This window comes from Panthera uncia, chromosome F2 (assembly GCF_023721935.1).
Source record: "Panthera uncia isolate 11264 chromosome F2, Puncia_PCG_1.0, whole genome shotgun sequence".
Lineage (NCBI taxonomy): Eukaryota > Metazoa > Chordata > Mammalia > Carnivora > Felidae > Panthera > Panthera uncia.
The window spans coordinates 81,870,276-81,892,326 of record NC_064812.1 but is presented as its reverse complement, the minus strand read 5'-3'; the positions used below and the strand labels follow the sequence as shown (position 1 = coordinate 81,892,326).

The window sequence follows — 22,051 nt, the reverse complement described above, 5'->3', positions numbered from 1 at the left end:
CTGCATGGCTCAGTTGGTTGAATGTCCAACTCTTGATCTTGGCTCAGGTCTTGATTTCATGGTTGTGAGTTCAGGCCCCGCATTGGGATCCCCGCTGGGTGTGAAGACTACTTAAAAAACAAACAAATCAATCTACCTTTTTATTCCACACACACTCCCCCACCCTGGCTTTTTTTTTTTTTTTTTGATGTCATATTTTACATATTTTTGTGTTTGCCTTACCTGTTTTAGTGATCTTGTTATTACTTTTGTTTTTTAATGTTCACACTAGCTTTATAAGTGATCAATCCACTGTTGTTATTACATATATACCTTTCCTATTAGGATTTTACTTTTATGTTTTCTTGTTACTAATTATGCCTTTTCTTTTCAGCTTGGAGAAGTCTCTTAATATTACTTCTATTACTGGTTGCATGGCGATGGACTCCTTTAATTTTTTTGTCTGGGAACTCCTTATCTCCCCTACAATCCTGAATGATAACCTTGCTGGCTAGAGTATTTTTGGTTGTAAGTGCTTCCCCCCCCGCCCAGTTCTTTTAATATATTGTCTCTTTTATCATTTATTATATATATTACAGTATAGTATAGTATCTTTTAATATATCATATCATTCCCTTTTCCTGGCTGAAAAATCTGCTGATTTCCCATGGGGGTTTCCTTGTACATAACAAGTTGTTTTTTACTTGCTGCTTTTGAGAGTCGTTGTCTTTAGCTTTTGACATTTTGTTTTTAATGTGTATTGGTGTAGCTCTTTTGGCTCATCTTTTTTTTTTTTTTTTTTTTTTTTAATTCTCTGGGTTTCCTGGATCTGGATGTCTTTCTTTACCCAAACTAGTGATATATTCAGCCATTATTTATTCAAACAGTTTTTTTTTTTTTTTTTATCTCTTTCACTCTCTTCCCCTTCTGAGACCCTTATGGTGCAAATGTTATACCACTTGATGTTGTCTTATAGGTAAGCTATCTTCATTTTTTCATTCATTTTTTTTTCCTGCTGTGATTAGGTGAGTTCATTTGCTCTGTTTTCCAATTCACTAATCTTTCTGCTTCATCTAGTCTGTCGAGCCCTTAGTGTATTTTTCAGTTCAGTTATTTCTTCAGCTCTGAGACTTCAATTTGGTACTTTTCTTACCCTTGTTTAAGCTCTTTTTTGAAGTTCTTACTCTGCTTAGTCCATTTTTCTTCCCAGATCAATGAGCTTCTTTATGACCATTACTTAGAATACTTTATCAGGTGAATTACTTTTTCCTGTTTCATTAAGTTTTTCCTAAAGTTTTATCTTCTTTCATTTGGTATATATTCCTCTGATTCCTCATTTTTCTTGACTCTGTTTTTGTGTTTATGTGATAGGCAAAAAGCTACTGCTACCATTATTGATAGAGCGTCCTGGTTTAGGAGATGAATCTTAGTACCATTCAAATTTGTTCCATATTTTGAGTTAATTTTTGTATAAGACATTAGGTTGAAATCCTTCTCATTGTTGTTATTTTTTTTGCTTATGGATATTCAGTTGTGTAGTACTGTATGTATACACACACACATAAAGTTTTGTTTTTTTGTCAAAAAACAATTGAATACTTCTGTCAGTGTCTGTTTCTGGTTTTTGAAGTGTTCCACTCATCTGTGTTTCAGTTTCTTTGTCAAAATCACTGTTTTGATTATTGTAGCCATAAGATAGCCCTTAACATTGGGTAGAGTAACACTTCTCACTTTATTTTTTGTTAAGGTAGGTTGTTTTTTTTTTAATTCCAGCTACAGTTAACATACAGTGTGTGTTCGTTTCAGGTGTATAATATTATGATTCAACAATTCTATATATTACTCATTGCTCATCATAGTAAATGTACTATTTAAGTCCTATCCACAATTACCCCCATTCCCCAATTCACCTTCCCTCTGGTACCCATCAGTTTGTTCTCTTATAGTTAAGAGTCTGGTTCTTGTTTTGTCTCTCTTTTTTTCCCTTTGTTCATTAGTCTCTTTAATTCCACATGAGTGAAATCATATGGTATTTGTCTTTCTCTGACTTATTTCGCTTAGCATTATATCCTCTAGGTCCATCCATGTTGCTGCAAATGGCAAGATTTCATTCTTTTTGATGGGTAATAGTCCACATTACCCATCACATATATGGGATGTGTGTACATATATATGTACATATATATGTACATGTATATATATGTACATATATATACATGTACATATGTATATATACATGTACATATATATGTGTATATGTGTATATATATGTACATATATATGTACATGTATATATATACACATGTACATATATATGTGTACATATATATATATGTATGTACACACACCCCTCACATCTTTTTTTTTATATTTAAATACAAGTTAGTAAACATAGTGTCATCTTGGTTTCATGAGTAGAGCCCAGGGATTTATCTATTACATATAACACCCAGTGTTCATCCCAGTAAGTGCCCTCTTTAATGCCTATTACCCATTTAGTCCATCCCCCCACTGACCTTCACTCCAGCAACCCTCATTTTGTTCTCTATATTTAAGAGTCTCTTATGGTTTGCTTCCCTCTCTGTTTTCTTATTTTTCCTTCCCTTCCCCTATTTTCATCTGTTGTCTTTCTTAAATTTTACATATAAGTGAAATTATATTTGTCTTTCTCTAACTGACATATTTTGCATAGCATAATACACTCTAGTTTTATCCACGTTGTAGCACATGGCAAGATTTCATTCTTTTGGATCACTGAGTAGTGTTCCATTATATGTACATACATACGTATATGCATATGTATATACATGTGCGTATATGTATGTATATGCATATGTGTATATGTATGCATGTGTAGATACACACACACACACACACACACACACACACACTACATCTTCTTTATCCATTTGTCGATAGATATTTGGGCTCTTTCCATACTTTGGCTGTTTTTGATAGAGCTGCTGTAAACATTGGGAGTGCATGTGCCCCTCCGAATCAGCATTTTTGTATCCTTTGGATAAATTCCTAGTAGTGCAATTGTTGGGTTATAAGGTAGTTCTACTTTTAATTTTTTGAGGGACCTCCACACTGTTTTCCAGAGTGGCTACACCAGTTTGCGTTCCCGCCAACAGTGCAAAAGGTCACATCCTTGCGAACATCTGTTGTTTCCTAACTTGTTAATTTTAGCCATTCTGAAGGGTGTGAGGTAGTATCTCATTGTGGTTTTGATTTGTATTTCCCTGATGATAAGTGATACTGAGCATCTTTTCATGTGTGTTAGACATCTGGATGTCTTCTCTGGAAAAGTGTCTGTTGTCTTCTGCTGATTTCTTCACTGGATTATTTGTTTTTTGAGTGTTGAGTTTGATAAGTTCTTTATACATTTTAGATACTAACTCTTTATCCAATATGTCATTTGCACGTATCTTCTCCCATTCCATCAGTTGTCTTTTAGTTTTGTTGATTGTTTCCTCACTATGCAGAATCTTTTTTTTTTTTTTTTTTTTTTGATGTTTATTTTTATTTTTGCGAGAGAGAGGGAGACACAGAATCCGAAGCAGGCTCCAGGCTCTGAGCACAGAGCTGAACGCAGGGCTTGAACCAGTGAACTGCGATATCATGACCTGAGCCGAAGTCGGATGCTTAACTGACTGAGCCACCCAGGGGTCCCTGCAGAAGCTTTTTATCTTAATGAGGTCCCAATCGTTAAGTTTTGCTTTTCTTTCCCTTGCCTCCAGAGACTTGTCAAATAAGAAGTTGCTACAGCCAAGGTAAAAAAAAAAGGTTGCTGCTGGTTTTCTCCTGTAGGATTTTGATGGTTTCCTGTCTCACATTTAGGTGTTTCATCTGTTTTGAATTTATTTTTGTGTATGGTGTAAGGAAGGGGTCCAGGTTCATTCTTCTGCATGTCACTGGCCCGTTTTCCCAGCACCATTTGCTGAAGAGACTATTTTTTCCAATGGATAGTCTTTCCTGCTTAGTTGAAGATTAGTTGGCCATACATTTGTGGGTCCATTTCTGGGTTCTTTGTTCTGTTTCTATTCTGTTCCAATGATCTACGTGTCTGTTTTTGTGCCAGTGCCATACTGTCTTGATAATTACAGCTTTGTAAAACAGCTTGAAGTCTGGAATTGTGATGCATCCAGCTTTGATTTTCTTTTTCAATATTACTTTGACTATTCGGGGCCTTTTCATGTTCCATACACATTTTAGGATTGTTTGTTCTAGCTTTGTGAAGAATTCTGGTTTTAGTTTGATAGGGATTGTGTTGAATGTGTAGATTGCTTTGAGTAGTATAGACATTTTTTAAAAAATATATTTTATTGTCAAGTTAGCTAACATACAGTGTATACAGTGTGCTCTTGATTTAGGGAGTAGATTCCCATGATTCATCACTTACATACAACATCTAGTGTTCATCCCAACAAATGCCCTCCTCAATGCCCATCACCTCTTTTTCCTCTCTTCTGCCCCCGCCCCCAACCCTTAGTTTGTTCTCTGTGGGTAGTATAGACATTTTAACAATATTTGTTCTCCCAATCTGTGAGCTTTTCCATTTCTTTGTGTATTACTCAATTTCTTTGATAAGCTTTCTATAGTTTTCAGCATACAGATCTTTTACCTCTTTGGTTAAGTTTATTCCTAGCTATCTTCTGATTTTTGGTGTAATTATAAATGGGATTGATTCCTTGATTTCTCTTTCAGCTGCTTCATTATTGGTGTATAGAAATGCAACCAGTTTCTGTACTTTGATTTTGTATCCTGTGACTTTGCTGAATTCCTATATCAGCTCTAGTAGTTTTTTGGTGGAATCTTTCAGGTTTTCCATATAGAGTATCATGTCATGTATAAAGAGTGAAAGTTTGACTTCTTCTTTGCCAATTTGTATGCCTCTTATTTCTTTTTGTTGTCTGATTGCTGAGGCTAGGACTTCCAATACTATGTTGAACAACAGTGGTGATAGTGGACATGCTTGTCGTGTTCCTGACCTTAGGGGGAAAGCTCTGTTTTTCCCCATTGATGATGATATTAGTTGTGGGCCTTTCATTTATGGCTTTTATGATGTTGAGGTATGTTTCTTCTATCCCTACTTTCTTGAGGGTTTTTATCAAGAAAGCATGCTGTGTTTTGTCAAATGTTGTATCTGAGAGGATCATATGGTTCTTATCCTTTCTTTGATTAATGTGGAGTATCACCTTGAGTGATTTGTGAATATTGAAGCAGCTCTGAAGCCCAGGAATAAATCCCACTTGATCATGGTGAATAATTCTTTTAATGTACTGTTGAATTCGATTTGCTAATATCTTGTTGAGGATTTCTGCATCCAGGTTCATGAAGGATATAGGCCTATAATTCTTCTTAGTGGGGTCTTTGTCTGGTTTTGGAATCAGGGTAATGCTGGCTTCATAGAATGAGTTTGGATGCTTTCCTTCCATTTCTATTTTTTGGAACAGTTTGAGAAAATAGGTATTAAGTCTTTAAAAACATTTGTTCTATCCCATTATCTTGGTTTTCTTCTTCAAGGATTGTTCTTATCTGTATGTTGGATCCTGAGAGATTTAATCACTCTTTCTCTTGAATCCTTTTATTTTCTTCATCGGAGGTGGGTGAAATTTAAAATTTCTACCTTATTACTTTCTATATCTCTTAAGATATTATCTGTGATAGCTACTTGTTCTTGGATTCCTTCCAGTTTAGTCTTTTTTTTTCCTGAGCGGATTTTTTTTCCATGTTAAGAGAATATGTCACTTTATTTTTTGTTTTAAGCTTTTAGTTAAATTTTTTAGTTAATGTATAGTGTAATATTAATTTCAGGAGTAGAATTTAGTGAGTCATCACTTACATATAACACCCAGTGCTCATTACAAGTGCCCTCCTTAATCCCCATCATTTAACCCATCCCCCGCCCATCTCCTCCCTACCAACCCTCAACTTGTTCTCTATATTTAAGAGTCTGTTTGGTGTCCCTGCATGGCTCAGTCAGTTAAGTGTCTGACTTCAGCTCGGGTCATGATCTTGTAATTTGTGGTTTTGAGCCCTGCATTGGGCTCTGGAGCCTGCTTTGGATTCTATGTCTCCCTTTCTCTCTGCCCCTCCCCGACTCGCTCGTGTATGTGCTCTCTCTCTCAAAAATAAACATTAAAAAAAAAAAGTCTGCTTAATGGTTTGTGTTTCTCTCTCTCCCCTCTCTCTGCCATATTCATCTGTTTTGTTTCTTAAATTCTACATATGAGTGAAATCATATGGTATTTGTCTTTCTCTGAGTGACTTATTTCACTTAGCATAATACACTGTAGTTCCATCCATGTTGTTGCAAATGGCAAGATTTCATTCTTTTTTTATGGCTGAATAATAGTCCATTGTGTGTATATACAACGTCTTCTTTATCCATTTATCAGTCAGTGGACATTTGGGCTCTTTCCCTGAGCTGATTTTTAAACTTTATTCTACCTCTTAGGTTTTGTTACTTCATTTCTGAGTTTTTATAATCTGAATGTCTTATTTTCAAATAGTAGGTTACACTTTTTCTGTTTTATGAATATGTCTTTGTTGTGCTTTGTGTGTTGGGATGTTATTCTACTCCTTTCTGTTTTTTGTAATAATAATTTTGTATGGGATTTGAACTTGATCTCTTTCTATTGCTTATTTTTATGTTACAGTTTTTGTGAATTTTTAGAAGAAGGCAGGATTCAAAATAACTTTTCTAGTTTCTGTTGTTTTCTTGTAGTTTGCAAGTTATGGCCACTTGTTAATTTGTTATTTAGATATTTCCTGGCTCATTTCTCTTCCTCAACTCCACTTGGACCTTTTCTTTTTTGTCTGTACCATCCCTGTGCTGCTAGCAGATTCCACTGCTAGCAGTTTCTCCACGGTATGGGGTCCTGTCCAAGAACGTAGTCCTGGCTGACAAGTACTGAGTATCCTAGACTGCCCCCACTCCTTTGGATCTTCTTGAGTGGAACTCTTGCCCTCACCCTGTTTTAGGTACCATTTCATTCTTAGGTCGCCTGCCCCACTTCCTAGTGAACACCACATGTCTCTGTGATCAAATTCTCCTTTGCTCCTTCACTTGTCACAGCTTTGCTCTCAGAGAGGAGCATATGCAGGACTTTGCAGGGTTGAATGTTTGTCCTTACCCATTTTTATTTTGGAATTTATTCTCTAGTTGTACATGTTTCTGTGCTTTTTGTTTTGCTTTCTTGTTACTCTTTTTTACATGGGGATTCAGAGACCTTTAAAAACTATGCCTTCACCATTGCCATTCCTATGTTTCCACATTGTTAATTGTCAAGTTAATATATATTTATGAAGGTGATTTCATTTTTGTTTTTTTTTTTTGTTTTTCTTTAAAAACAATCTCCGCAGAGAAAAAGAAATTGGGATATAGAATACCCATCCTTACCAGGAGGGAGTCCACTGAAGTTCAGAAGAGCAGGTCTCAGGACAGTGGGGGCAACTGCCTCTCTCTCTGAAGCATGGCTCAGGTGTGGAGAAGGATTTCAGGACACTTCTGGGACCCTGGTAAAGTAGTTGTAAAATTGTTTCCTTGAGTGCCAAATTTGAGATAAATCTTAGATTCCTGAGTGTTCAGGCCACTGTATTTATATTTCTTTGGAATTCCTTTCCTTATTTCAGGATACAGTAATTACTACATTCTTCTTTTCTCAACCTTGAATTCATTTTTGTCACTTCTTTATGCTAGGCACAACCTTTGTACTTTTTTGTAAATGAAGGTTACATACTGAGAAGTTTCTCAGAAGATAAAATCTTTGAGCATCCTGCTCTTCACAAGAAATATATTTATGAAATGCTTTTATATCCTTAGAATCTTTTGGCAACAAGATATTCTAGTTAATTTTTGTATATGTGCGGATTTTGAGATACTGATAATATAAATATGTACAAAATGGAATACTGTTATAAACTTTTAATGGTTCTCTGTTTAGATTCTGGAAAAATATAAAAATACATTTATATATATATGAGGAGTATGTGCTTTGGGAATACTTACTGGTACATATAAATAAAACAGGGATATTTTAAGGAGGGTATAGTTTAAGGTTTTGAGTATTACAAAATAGTTTTGGTTTTAGCCCTTGTTATAAATTTCTTCTTCTTCTTTCTTCTTTCTTCTTTCTTCTTCTTCTTCTTCTTCTTCTTCTTCTTCTTCTTCCTGCAGTTGTTAACGGCTGAAAAGAAGATTGTTACAGAGAATCACCTTGAATTATCCCTGAGACCCAAGGAAGGTAATATTTTTGTTGATTTATTGACAGAAAAGGTATAAGACTAATATATCCTTCTTTGATTTATTTACTTTCTTTTAAAAAGTTATTTAACATAGTTTGGGTAGACTGTATATTTGTGTTTTCCAAAATGTAAAAAACATATTTTTGAGAAATCTCTCTCTAATCTTTGTCACCCTCTGTCACATTTTTTCTTTCTTCCTATAAGTAATTATTAAAATTTTTCATGTGTCCTTCCTGGATTTACTCTTAATGAGCAGAGCCCGGTAGGTTAGCTTAGGCTCACAGCCCCAGAATTTAAAATTTCTGATTTGAAAAATAAAGTTATGACCTATTATATAAGGACTGTACTATTTCAGGCAGTGAAATTCTTAACTTGGTGAATTAGTTAGGGAAAGCTTTCAGTTACAATACATAGAAACTGTTAGAGTGTGTGAAGAAATGGAGTTGAATTTATCTCCTGCAACAAGAAGTTCAGGGAGTCAGACTTGTTCTGAGTCCGGCAGCCTTAGTGTGGAGTTTGTTCTTGCCGTCATGAGGTGGAAGCTGAATTCTCCGGGCCCAATTCTTAGGAGGAGTGTGGGCTTTGCGGATTCTCTCCAGGTATACTTTTCTTCTGGAAAGGAGTCCCCTCCCCAGGACCTCAACCTTTGGCCAGAACTTGTTATATAGGGTCACTTCTACTAAAGGGACTTCAGTGAAATTAAAGATTTTTAAATATGTATGTTGCTTCTCAAATAAAATTGGGGTTTTGTTAGTAAGGAAAAAAGGGGATGGATATCGGGGAGGCTGCTGACTGCTGCCGTACTCAGTTACCCTGTGGGTGGGCAGGGAGAGTCAGGGCTTGGGACCTCAGGGATCTCCTTTGGCCCCTTGGTGTCCTGACTGTATCCTGTGAGGGCACTTGTCATATTAGAATAATTTGACACCTCTGTAAAGACCCTGTCTTCAAATAATCACATTCTGGGATGCTGGGATGTTGGAACTTAAACATATGAATGACCTTTGGGGCAACACAGTTCAGTCCGTAATACCACGTGCTAGCACAATGCCTGCATGCAATGGTTACCCAAAATGCTTACGTGTTGTGACTATTCTCAGTCTAGCTGATGTTCCTCCTAGAAGTCATTTTATCTGTAGTGATTTTGTCTATATAAATTATATAAAGTACCTATAATTCATGGGTTTATGAATTCCATAAATTCATTATAGAATCTGAAAATAGCAGTAGTTCTACTTCCTGTCTCAGTCTGTTCAAGCTGCTATAACAATAATACTACAGACTAGGTGGCTTATAAACACCAGAAATTTATTTCACACAGTTCTGGAGGTTGGAGGTCCAGTATATTCAGTGTCTGGTGAAGACTCACTTCAGGTTCATGACAGTATCATCTTGCTGTGGACTCACATGGAAGAAGGGGTCAGCAATCTCTCTGGGGGCTTCTTTTGTAGACTACTAATGCCATTCATGAGGGCTTCACCCTCATGACCTAATCACCCCCAAATCCCCACCTCTTAATCTCACACATTGGGGATTAAGTTTCAACAGGGTAAATTTTAAGAGATATAAGCATTCAGTCTATAGCAGTCCACTCCTTCCTTTTCAGTTTACTCTTCCTGATGCATAATAATATAAGGGTTTGATAATGTCTTTTGCAATATATACACAGTTTAGTTTTTATTAGCTATTTAAATCTATATGGATGAAGTTTAGTTTATTTTTAATTTTGTATTTTGAAGGTAGACAACTTTAGTAATTCTGGGTGTTCATGGCACAAAGTAAGTGTCAATAAATGTATATAATTATTTTCTGGTTTTGTGCCTTTGTAAGTACTGTATTTTCAGACATCATCTTGTCAGCGAATCTCCTTTCCTGATCCACACAAAGTGGAGCAGTTGCATTTTTTCATACCTTTCAGACCATGCGTTACTTGAGGGAGGAGTTTTCTTATTTTTCTGTTTCCTCAAGGTTTACTGTATCAGAGTTGTTATGTAAATATGTATTAAATGAAGCCATTTAACTTCTTTTTTTTAATGTTTATTTATTTTTGAGACAGAGAGAGACAGAGCATGAACGGGGGAGGGGCAGAGAGAGAGGGAGACACAGAATCCGAAGCGGGCTCCAGGCTCCGAGCTGTCAGCGCAGAGCCCGACGCGGGGCTCGAACCCACGAGCCGTGAGATCATGACCTGAGCCGAAGTCGGCCGCTTAACCGACTGAGCCACCCAGGCGCCCGAAGCCATTTAATTTCTGAGCCTGTTTCCTCTTCTGTAAAACTTGAATTATGATATCTAATCTCTTAATCTCATTGTAAGGTGTCTAAGGTACTTTTTTTAAGTTTTAGCATTATAACTCAATTAGATAAATATAAGTAGAAAAATTGATTTTTATGAAGTATATATTCCTTTTCTGATCACTATCAGAAAAATTTTCTGTGAACTTCCTATTACACCAAGATGGAGTAGCCCCATTCCTTCTAGGTTTTCCACCTATCAGAATGGCTAAAATAAAAAGTGGTGACAACATCAAATATTGTAAGTGATATGGAGAAACTGATACATTGCTGATGGAACTGTAAAATGGTACAGCCACTCTGGAAAATAGTTTGGCAGTTTCTTAGAAGACTAAACATGCAATTACTGTACAATCCAGCAATTGCCTTTTGACATTTATCCTAGAGAATGAAAATTGCATTCACGTAAAACTCCATGTGCAATATTTATAGCAGTTTTATTCATAATAACCCCAAGTTAGAAACAACACAGATGCCCTTTAGTTATTGAATGGATAAACAAGCTCTGGTGCATCCAAATCATGGAATACTACTTAGTAATGGAAAGAAAGGGTTGCTACATAGAACAACTTGGATGAACGTGCAGGGAATTATGCCACATAAAAGCCAATCCTGAAGGGTCACATAGTATGATTCCATTTGTATATCATTCTTGAAATGGCAAAATTACAAAAGTGTAAAAACTGATTCATTTGCAGAGGTTCAGAATTGGGGAAAGGAGGGTAGCTATGATGTGGCTTTAAAAAAGGTAATACAAGGGGCACCTGTGAAGCTCAGTTGCTTAAGTGTCTGACTCTTGATCTCAGCTCAGGTCTTGATCTCCGGGTCATGAGTTCAAACCCACATTGGGCTTTGCACTGGGCATGAAGCCTATTTGAAAAAATAATAATAGATAAATAAAATGAAAAGGTAACACAAGATGTCCTCATGGTGATGGGATTGTTCTATGTCTTGAGTGTATCAGAATCAACATTCTGGTTGTGATGTTATGTTTTGCAAAATGTTACCATTGGAGGAACTGGGTAAAGCATGCAAGGGCTCTCTTTATCGCTTCTTATGCCTATAGGTGAATCTATTATTACCTCAAAATAACAAATTTAGTTAAATAAAAGTTTGCTGTTAAGTGTTTTTAAGCACAATACTGCTACCAGGGCTCCCAGTATGGCAAAGGAGGCACATAGAAGCATTTCTGTTGTACAGAAGTATTGGATTTATGGTTTGTTTTGTGTTTTTCTTTTGGTTCATAAAATATTCTAGGAAGTTATACTTCTGTAATTATTTCACGGTTAATTTTTTGAGTTTCTCTTTGTGCCCCAATTTCCTTGTCTTTTATAATTTATCTCAATTTGTTCTACTTCTTTTTCTTCTTGTAATTTGGTTTTAATTCAAAGAATCTTGTGCTGCACATAGAACTTCAGGCAGGAAGATTTGGCATAAGACATTGCTTTCATTATCATTAGAATTTTATTATTTGTGATTTCAGCAAAGTAACATGCATAAAATCTTATTCTGATAAAGAACTATCAGTTAATTGTGTTTATGTATTTTCTTTTTTCTTTAACAGAAACTGCTGCATCTAAGAGTACCAGTGGACTTACAGATATAACATGGAGTTCCAGTGGAAGTGATGTGTCAGATGAGGATAAAACGCTTTTTAAATCACAAAGAGATAATGGACATAGTTCTAGGATAGACAGATTTTCTAATAGGAACAAGAATATTTTATGTACAGAAGATGGGGCCAGTGAAGGTAAATTGAAATTTGTTTCTTACCTCTTTCTGTTATATATTGGGTTCAGTATTGGAAAAAACATCAATCCTTTTATAACATTTAGTATTAGTGATGACTATACTGAGTCTTGGCCTCTATGCTCAGCCCTTTAGAAACATTTTCTCATTTAATATTTCTCACAACAACTCTAAGAGATAAGTATTACAAGTATTATTTTTACAGCTAACAACTTAAGCTTGAACATGTAGAGTTGATTGGGATTCCACTTAGGGTCTCTGACAGCAAAGCCAGGTCTTTCAACTACTGCATAGTGCTGCTCCTATATTGCCTCCTTGCTGACCTGATTTGGGTAAATACTGTGATAGCCAATGTGTGGTAGAAGTATAATACAAGTTTCTGTTCTGATGGCATTTTATATTGTGGGTTTAAAAAAATTTTTTTTTATTTATTTGAGAGAGAGAGTGTGAATGGGGGAGAGAGGCAGAAGGAGGGAGAGAATCTTAAGCAGGCTCCATGCTGAGCATGGACACGGGCCCGATCCCACAACCCTGGGATTGTGACCTGATCCAAAATTAAGAGTCAGATGTTCAACCAACTGAGCCATTCAAGGTGCCCCATATTGTATTATTATGTTTTTGACAATTTGAAGGAGAGTTTCTCAACCTTGGCACTAATGCCATTTGAGGCCAAAAAATTCTTTGTTGGGGGGAGAGGGACTTTCCTGTGTAGTGTAGGGTGTTTAATAGCATCTCTAGCCTTTTTTTTTTGCTAGATGACAGTAGTTCCCCCAGTCCCATTTGTGACAGCTGTGAATGTCTCCAGATGTTGTAAGATATCCCCAGAAGGACATCCCCAGTTGAGAACCACAGACTTTTAGAATTAGGAAAATCAGTCCTTTTACAATTTTTAAAATATAGCTTATCTAGAGTATTTAAAAGTCTTAATGCTTTCAAAATAAACTTTGACTTTTAACTCTTTGAAGTTCATATGAGTTAGGTACTTGGTCAAGGTTAAATTTATGCAGACAAACTCTGTGGAAGGTCATTTTATTCCTTTGACCACTTTGTATGTCATCTTGGTAACTACCAATTGACATTCTAGTAATAAACAGGTGAAGTGGTATTTTAAGGTTATACATAAGCTGGCAGGTCTTATATTGTTAATTCAATCATATTAAATGATATTCATTGTTATGTAACTCTTGGTTTGTCTTTACACATCTCAGAACATAATTTCATTATTAAAAACTATGCTTTTTATGGGTGGATAGTATGGTATGTGAATTATATCTCATTAAAGCTGCTATTAAAAGAAATAAAAACTGTTTATGTCCTTTATTAAAAGAGATAGTAGTTTTCAAAACTATTTAAGACTAGAAAGGTATTTTGAGCTGATTATATTTGTCATTAGTTAATTTATATATTTGGGTGCTGTCCAGTTGGGGGCATAAATATTTACAATTGCTTGATCTTGGAGGATAGACCTCTTAATAGGATATAGTGTCCATCTCTTGTTACAGTCTTTGTTTTAAAATGTAGTTTGTCTAATATAGGTATGGCTACTCCAGCTTTCTTTTGACGTCCGTTAGCATAATAGATGCTTCTCCATCCCCTCACTTTCAATCTGCAGGTGTCTTTAGGTCTAAAATGAGTCTCTTGTAGGCAGCATATAGATGGGTCTTTTTTAAATTTTTTAATTTTTTTATCCATTCTGATACCTATGTCTTTTGATTGGAGCATTTAGTCCGTTTACATACAGAGTGATTATTGATAGATATGAATTTAGTGCCATTGTGTTACCCATAAAATTGGTGTTTCTGGTGATATTCTCTGGTCCTTTCCAGTGTTTGTTGGTTTTGGTCTGTCTGTCTTACTCATAAAGTCCCCCTTAAAATTTCTTGCAGGGCTGGTTTAGTGATCATGAACTCTTTTAGTTTTTGTTTGAGAAATTTTCTGTCTCTTCTCCTATTCTGAATGACAGCCTTGCTGGATGAAGAATTCTTGGCTGTATATTTTTCCCATACATGATGTACTTTGATCTGCTGTGAACCTGATTCGTCTTCCCTTGTAGTTTAAGGACTTATTTTCCCTTGCTGCCTTCAGGATTCTTTCCTTGTCTATGTATTTTGTGAACTTGACTATGATATGTCTTGTTGTGGGCTGGCTTTTGTTGAATTTAGTGGGAATTCTCTGTGCCTCTTAGATTTGGATGTCTGTGTTCTTCCTCAGATTAAGGAACTTTTTAGCTGTAATTTGCTCAGATAAACCCTCTGCCTCTTTTTCTCTCTCTTCTTCTTCTGGAATTCCTGTGATACAAATGTTATCACTCTTTATGGAGCCATTGATTTCCCTGAGTACATTCATGATCCAATACTTTCCCTCTTCTTTTCAGCTTTATTATTTTCCATGATTTTATCTTGTATATTACTGATTCATTTTTCTGCTTCGCCCATCCTCATTGTCATTGCATCCAGTTGGTTTTGTGTCTCAGTTCTAGCATTTTCTTTCAATAAATTTTTTCTGAAGTTTATTTATTTATTTAGAGAGAGTGAGAGGAGGGGGGCAGAGAAAGAGGAAGAGAGAGAGAATCTCAAGCAGGCTTCACACTGTCAATGCAGAACCCAGCATGGGGCTTGAACCCACCAACCTTGAGATCATGACTCAGTTGAGCTGAAGTCAAGAATCGGATGCTTAACCAAAGGAATCACATAGGTGCCCGTAGCATTTTTTATTTCATCCTGACTAGTTTTTAGTTCTTTTATCTCTGTAGCAAGGGATTATCTAGTATCTTCAAGCCCAGCTAGTATCCTTATGATTGTTGTTTTAAATTCTAATTCAGGCATCTTACTTATATCAATCTTGATTAAATCCCTTGCCAGTACTTCTTCCTGTTCTTTCCTTTGGGGTGAATTCTTCCATCTTGTCATTTTGTCTAGGTTAATTTTTTTTTTGTATGACTGTTAGGAAAGCCTGTTCTATTCCTGCTCCTGAGAGTAATGGCTATATTAAGAAGAGGTCCTATATTATCTTGGGCCTGGTGCTACAGGAAGTGTTTGTGTGTGCACTTTGCTGTTATATTTTGGCTGCACCTTCCCTGAGGTCAGTCTCCTGCATAGTTTCTCCTTGCCTGCAGTGCGGGGTTTTTGGACCTTGTCCACTGTATGGCAAGTTTTAACTAGCTGTATTTTGGTCTGCTTGTTAAATGAAACTAGAGCCTATCTCCCTTAGAGCTGAAGCTTTGCAGCCTCTATGATCAGTAGACTAGGTGTGTGCAAGGGGTTTGTGCTGGTCTTCCGGGGGAGCAGCCTGCCGGGCTGATTCTCAGGCAGATTTGCTTAGTGGAGATGCCCCTGCAGGGCACAGGGGGCGGGGCTTGGTGTAAGTGGCTCTGGCCACCACTTAGTGGCACTGTTTTGCTCACTGAAGTTGGTCAGTGCTGATGGGCAGAGGAAATGATGTCACCCCACCTTCTTATCCCTAGAGCAGAGAGTTCGTGCATACTACTCTTCAGGAAGTTCTCACTTCTCTTATGTCCCTGGTGTCTGTCTTCACCCTGTCTGTGTCCAAGCATCTGTCTGTGCCTGCCAGTACCTCCTGTGTTTTATTTCAGGCATGCAGCTGGCTTTTAAATCTCCAGATTTTACCGATCTACGTGGCATGGACCTGCACTGATCCTCTGGGGGAGGGTCTTAGCATGCTGTGGCTGGTGCAGGTTTGTCCCAGGAAAGCAGTCGCACAACCACACAGTGGTTTGGAGTTTATGGTAAAGCACAACAAAGAAGCTGGCAACCAAGGTCTGCTGCCCTCAATAGATGTCTCTGTTCTATGCTGGTGTACAGGGCGGCATGTTGGCTCTTGTTAGCTCTCTTATCCCTTGAGAGGCTGTGGCCACCTTTCCAACTGCACCCCAAGAAAGGGAACTGTTTCTCCCCTTGTGACCCAGGGAATCCTCAGACCACACTTCCTGCTCTCCAGCCTCTGCGTCCTTCCCCACAGAAGCACTGCTAGTCCTACCACACATGACCCCTGCAATGGTGGGGCTTTCTTTTTTTTTTTTAATTTTTTTTTTCAATGTTTTTTATTTATTTTTGGGACAGAGAGAGACAGAGCATGAACGGGGGAGGGGATGGTGGGGCTTTCTAAAACTTCTGCAGAATTCAGCCCCTCTCCTTTTCCCAGTTAGTGATTTTGGGGAAGAGTTTTTCTTGTGCAGTCCCCTGGGTGCTGCTTTCTCTCTCTTTCTTTTTTCTTTTGCTCCTTTCTCCATTATCATGGCTCCCTCCCTTTCATGGCCTCTGCAGTTCTTTCCTCCTCCAAATCAACTCGCTGTAGCTCCTACCTTCCATGATGTGGCCATTTTTCCACCGCTAGATGTATAGTTTGTTCTCTTAGTTCTCAGATCAATTTTTTGGGTGTTCGGAATGATTTGATATTTATCTCTATTCAAGGGAGGAGACAAGCATAGGGTCCCACTACTCCTCCACCATCTTAACTCTTCCTCCTTGAGTTAACTACTTTAAAATGAGTTCACATGGGGTGTCCGGGTGGCTCAGTCTGTTAAGCATCCGACTTTGGCTTAGGTCATAATCTTGCAGTGGGAGGGTTTGAGCCCCGAGTCTGGCTCTGTGCTGACAGCTCAGAGCCTGAAGCCTGCTTCAGTTTCTGTGTCTTCGTCTCTCTCTGCCCCTCCCCTGTTCATGCTCTGTCTCTTGCTCTCTCTTTCTCTCTCTTTCAAAAATAAATAAACATTAAAAAAAATTTTTTTTTAAATAAGTTCACAAGTTGTTGACTTCGGTTAAGGAAGTTGACTGTTGGGTAAAAAATAAGTGATCCCTTGGAGTGTATCTTATCATGTGTGTAAATGCTGGCTTATCTTTCTCTTCCTTTTCCTTCACCTCCTCCCTCCCTCATTTTACCTTTAATTACCATTTATCAGTTTCTTATTTTACCCCAGACACGTGGGGCATATGTATATTATTTCCTTTTATATCAACTACATCCTATAAGCTGAGTACCCTTATTTTATAGAAGGAAATTGGGACTCAGAGAAGTCAAATTGCTTGCCCAGAGTCACATATTTAACAAGTATGCCAATTGATATTATTGGTTGGGATGTGTAACTTCAATGCTGTATGCTTCAACACTGTTCTGGTGCTTACCAAACCTGGCTTCTTATCATAATTTCCAAGTGAACTTTTAAAACAGTATACCTAGGGCATCTGGGTGGCTCAGTTAAGTGTCAGCTCAGCGATCTCATGGTCGTGAGATTGAGCCATGCTGAGCGTGGATCCTGTCTGGGATTCTTTCTCTCCTTCTCCCTCTGCCTCTCTCTAAATAAATGAATGAATGAATGAATAAATAAGTTAATTAATTAAAAACAATATATTCAGACCTCCTTCCAGCTGTATTGGATTAGACTGTCTGGGCCTTAAGGCCAGAATTGGGATTGAGAGGGAAGAGCTCTGAGTTAAAATTGTCAAAATATTTTCGTCTTTAAAAAAATCTTTCCCCCTCCATATTTTATATAACTTGGAGAAAACTTCTTAACTTTTTGAAGACTCAATTTCTTCATCTATAAAATGCAAATTTTAGTCTAACATTAATTGTCTTGACTGCTTCATAAAAACATTGTGAACAATGAAGTCTTATTAGTTTTGGTTGTGGTCTGTCATTTTCAGGGTAGGAACAGTGTTCTGTATTATCTCCTATATTTATTTGTTTGCTTGTTTTGGTATTGTGAGTGTCTAGAATGGTACAGTAGCCCCTCAGTAGGCACTGATTCTACTGAATAAATGAAGAGTGATTGAACAAATGCTACAAAAGTACAGTAGCTTTGAGGGCACTTGTGTTCCTCCTCTGCCTTTCTGTGGCTTTCTGCTGTGATGCTTCAGCAACCTGGAGAATTTCTTATGCATTCCAGTGCCTGGCTTCCATAGTAAATGTGTTGTTACATGTGGGAAATAATTGCCATTATGCACCTGCTTCTCTTAGACTGGTCTGACCTCTAGTCTTTTATAATTACTCTAGTGGACTTCTGTTTTCTAGAACAACAGTGTTAGATAAAAGAAGACTTCCATTTTTGTTTACTTTATTCCATATTTTTAACTTCAGCTGAAATTTTTCTTTGTTGTTCTTGTTGTTTTTATTTTGAATTTTCTTCAGTTAAAGCTAGTAAGTTATTTTATTTTAATATGACTTCTATGCGGAAATAAGATTGTTGCTGTCAAACCTCTGAAATAGGGCTGAGATATCTTACTCGTCTTCTGAGTTGCTGAAGTAGCTGTAAGGGGGAATACTTGCATTTTGTACTGTAGGAAAGGTTTATGTTATATTCCTCAGAGATACCTCAGAGATTAATTTATCCTTAATAACTAATTTTATTTCTTTAAATACAGATTAAATTTGGTTATTTAATATATGAAAATAATTTAACTTCCAAATTAAATTTTGCAGAAGTACTACCTAGATAAAAATGCTTATAAAGTAAACCAAACAGTAAATTTACTTGTTTCTTTATTGATGAGAAATATATAGAAAAAGTTTTAGGTGAAAATCCTTGAATAAGTCTATTAGTAGAAGACTGATTAAATAAACTGTAGGTTAACTGTGTAATGGAATACTATGTTATTAAAAAGAATGAGGATGTTGCCTGTTAATTGATGTGGGAAAACCTCTGTTAAGTAAAAAGAAATCAAAGTGTATCAGAAAAGAGGAAAAAATAATAATATATTTTATTTGCTTGGATATGCTAGAGAAACTCTAGAAAGATACAAAAACAACTAATGAAAGTAGTTACCTGAGAATTGGAGTAGGGGCAGTAGGAGAAACAGGATGGCTAGAGATAAGAGTAGGAATATAGTTTTCACAGTCTTTTAATATATTTTTAAAAGATGACTCAGCAATATGGATGTTTTTAACTACTGAGAATTAAAAAAATGGATTAATAAATATTAAGGATTTTAAATTGTTTAAAATTGTATTTTTTAGATGAACTACAGTTTATTGACTGGGAGATTGACAGTGACAGGGAAGATACTAGTGAGTATAATGAATTTGAAGACTGTGAGAGTGTTGTGGAAATATCAGACTGTGCTTCTTGTTCAAGCAATCATTCTTCGACTAGTGAAGAGGGGTTCTCTGAGCTCTTGAAGGTAAGAACCAGTTGTCTCAAAATTTTTCATTCTGTTTGTCACATTTGTCAATCAGAGCCGTTGAGTGTTTGACTTTTAACTCTTTTTTCCAGGACGCTTTTGATTCTTAGGGATTCTTTTATTCTTTACTTCCTTGTCTCTAAATAACGTGCTTGTAATGTACTTATAAACACAGTAACTCTCCTCACCCGCTCCTCCACCTGCACTTTTGCACTTTTCCCTTTCCTCCATTCTCCCAGGACACATGTGTCATGGTTTGCTTAGATTAGTATTCAGCATTACGTAATATTCACACCCATGGCAAATATTAATTATGATTATTTTTCCTTCAAAACTTTTCATTTTCCTTGGAGTTAATTATTTTGGGTTTTTGTTTGCCTAGCTTTATTTATTGATATTAAAACTCTAACTTTTTGTCCTCATTTGGCTCTCCTGTTAAGGTTTTTAGGCATAGCAGACATTCTGTCAGTTTTGTTTTCTTGGAGAACTCACTCTCACGGCCTCCTAGCTGCTCTAATTTGTTCCACTGCTTTGTGGATGTAGCCACCCTTTGGTCACTCCTCACCATTTTCCAGTAATTCCCTTTACTTCTCTTCTGTGCAGAGCAACTTTATCCTGGATTCCATGTCTTCCTCTTTCTTGGTTTTTATTCTCAGTTTGATTAAGCACATCTTCTAGGAAAGGATTTATGGAAGATAAATGGCATGCCAGAGATGTATTTATCATACTTTGATAAGTGGCTAACCATTTATGTAGAATTGTAGTTTGGAAATCATTTTTCTTCAGTATTTTGAAGACATTGCTTCATTGTCTTCTAGTTCCAGATTTGCTGTCAAGAAGTGTGAAGCTATTCTCATTCTTGATTTTTAAGGATTTTCTCTTTGTCACTTCTTCTAGCAGCATGATTGTGATATGCCTATGTGTGGTTTTCTGCTTGGAGTTTATCAAGCTTTTTGGGTATGTGGGGAATCAGAGGTCCCCAAGCCCACCCCTAGGTTTGGTAATTCACTAGGAGGACACTCAGAACTTAGTATATGGTCATACTCATGACTATGATGTATTACAGTGAAATGATACAAAGCAAAATCTGCAATTTTTCAAGAATCCTAGTCTAGTGGAGTCACATAGGATACGCTTAATTGCTTCAACAATGAGTTTTGACAACATCTGTAAAGCATTGCCCGCCAGGGGAGCTCATTAGCGACTCAGTGCCCAGAGTTTTTATTGGGGGGCTGGTACCAAAATTTTAGTACCAAAAGCATGTACCAAAATTTTAGATTTCAAGAAGGAAAACAGGTATTCAAACTAAGCCATATTGTTAGCATGGTTTAGGCAGAGGGAGACACTTTCACCATTTAGGGGAGGTTGGGAACTCTCTTGGTGTCTAAATAAGCAGAGGTAGACAAGGACCAACATTGCAAGCAGGCTTTTCTGAGTATACCCTCAGGTCAGCTATGTTAACTTTCTTCTTCGTATGGATTTAAAGTTTTCATCACATTTAGAAAGTTTTTTTGCCTTAATTTTTTTTCTGACTTCCCTTTTCCTTTCCTTTTGGACTACAATTATATGTATATTAATGAGGCTGCTCCGTGTTATATCATGGGATCATTGATGCTGTATTCATTTTCCCCCCTCTCTTTTTAATTTATGCTGGCTTTTATTGCTATATCTTCAAAGTTTAATATCTTTTTGCTCTCTGTGTCTAATTGTCTGTTAATACTATCCAGTGTATTTGTCATCTCTTAAAGTTTGATATGAATCTTTTTGTATTGTCTTGTCTTAACCTCATCATATCTTTTCTATGTTTTGAAAATACAGAGTGTATTTATAATAGTTGTTTTAGTGACTTTTTCTATAACTCTATCATTTGTGTTATTTTTGTGTCTATTTCTGTTGATTAATATTTCTCTTTATTGTGGATTGTATTTTTCTCCTTCTTTGCATGCCTAGACATTTTTCAGTGGATACCAAATATTGTGAACTTTATGTTGTTCGTTGCTGGATTTTAAAAAATTTCTTTAAATATTTTGTAACTTTGTTCTCAGGTGCCGTTATTTGGAAACAGTTTCATCCTTTTGGGTGTTGCTTTATGATTTATTAGGTGGGTCTGGGGAGTGTTATGTCACTACCCTCCTGAGCATTCTATGTAATACTCCTAATTATGGGTTTTTCTGGTCTGGCTGGCAGGAGTAGCTGCCGTGGCCTGACACTGGTGTGGCATTGGGAACTGTTCTCTAGATGGTTCTTTCCCTGGTCTAGAGTAGTTTTATTTTTATGCACATTCTGATCAGTACTCAGCTGAATACTTGAGGTGGATTGCTGGAGTTTTTTGTGTAGCTCTGGTTTTTCTGTTACTCTGTCCTACGAACTCTAGCTACATTTGTCTGCCTGGACACTCAGCTCTGTCTCTTCAACTCAGGGAACCCACTGGACTCAACCTCAGTTCCTCTTTTCTGTTGTGTGGTTTGGAAATTCTCTCAAGAAAGTAAGCTAGGACAATTGTAGAGCTCAATTTTTTATTTCCTGACTTTCAGGCATTAGTGTTTTTGTCTGATGTTCAGTGCTTGAAAACCATTGTTTCATATATTTTGTCAGGATTATTTCCTTTCTTCCTACCTGCCTTCCTTTCCCCCCCCCCCTTGTTTTTTGTT

General features: G+C 36.8%; 1 protein-coding gene across 2 annotated transcripts in view; it reads left to right on the top strand.

Moving 5' to 3' along the window:
• SPIDR (scaffold protein involved in DNA repair) overlaps positions 1–22,051 on the top strand; it is a 429,134-nt gene that overhangs the window by 22,135 nt on the left and 384,948 nt on the right. The window contains exons 1-5 of one of the 2 annotated variants that reach the window (XM_049633719.1): positions 341–507; positions 7,348–7,503; positions 8,162–8,228; positions 12,083–12,268; positions 19,237–19,400. In XM_049633719.1, the coding sequence (XP_049489676.1) occupies positions 475–507; positions 7,348–7,503; positions 8,162–8,228; positions 12,083–12,268; positions 19,237–19,400 (606 nt within the window). In that variant the 5' untranslated portion in view covers positions 341–474. Of the gene's footprint in view, positions 1–340; positions 508–7,347; positions 7,504–8,161; positions 8,229–12,082; positions 12,269–19,236; positions 19,401–22,051 lie in introns of those variants that run through there. The other variant, XM_049633718.1, reaches the window with a different exon arrangement.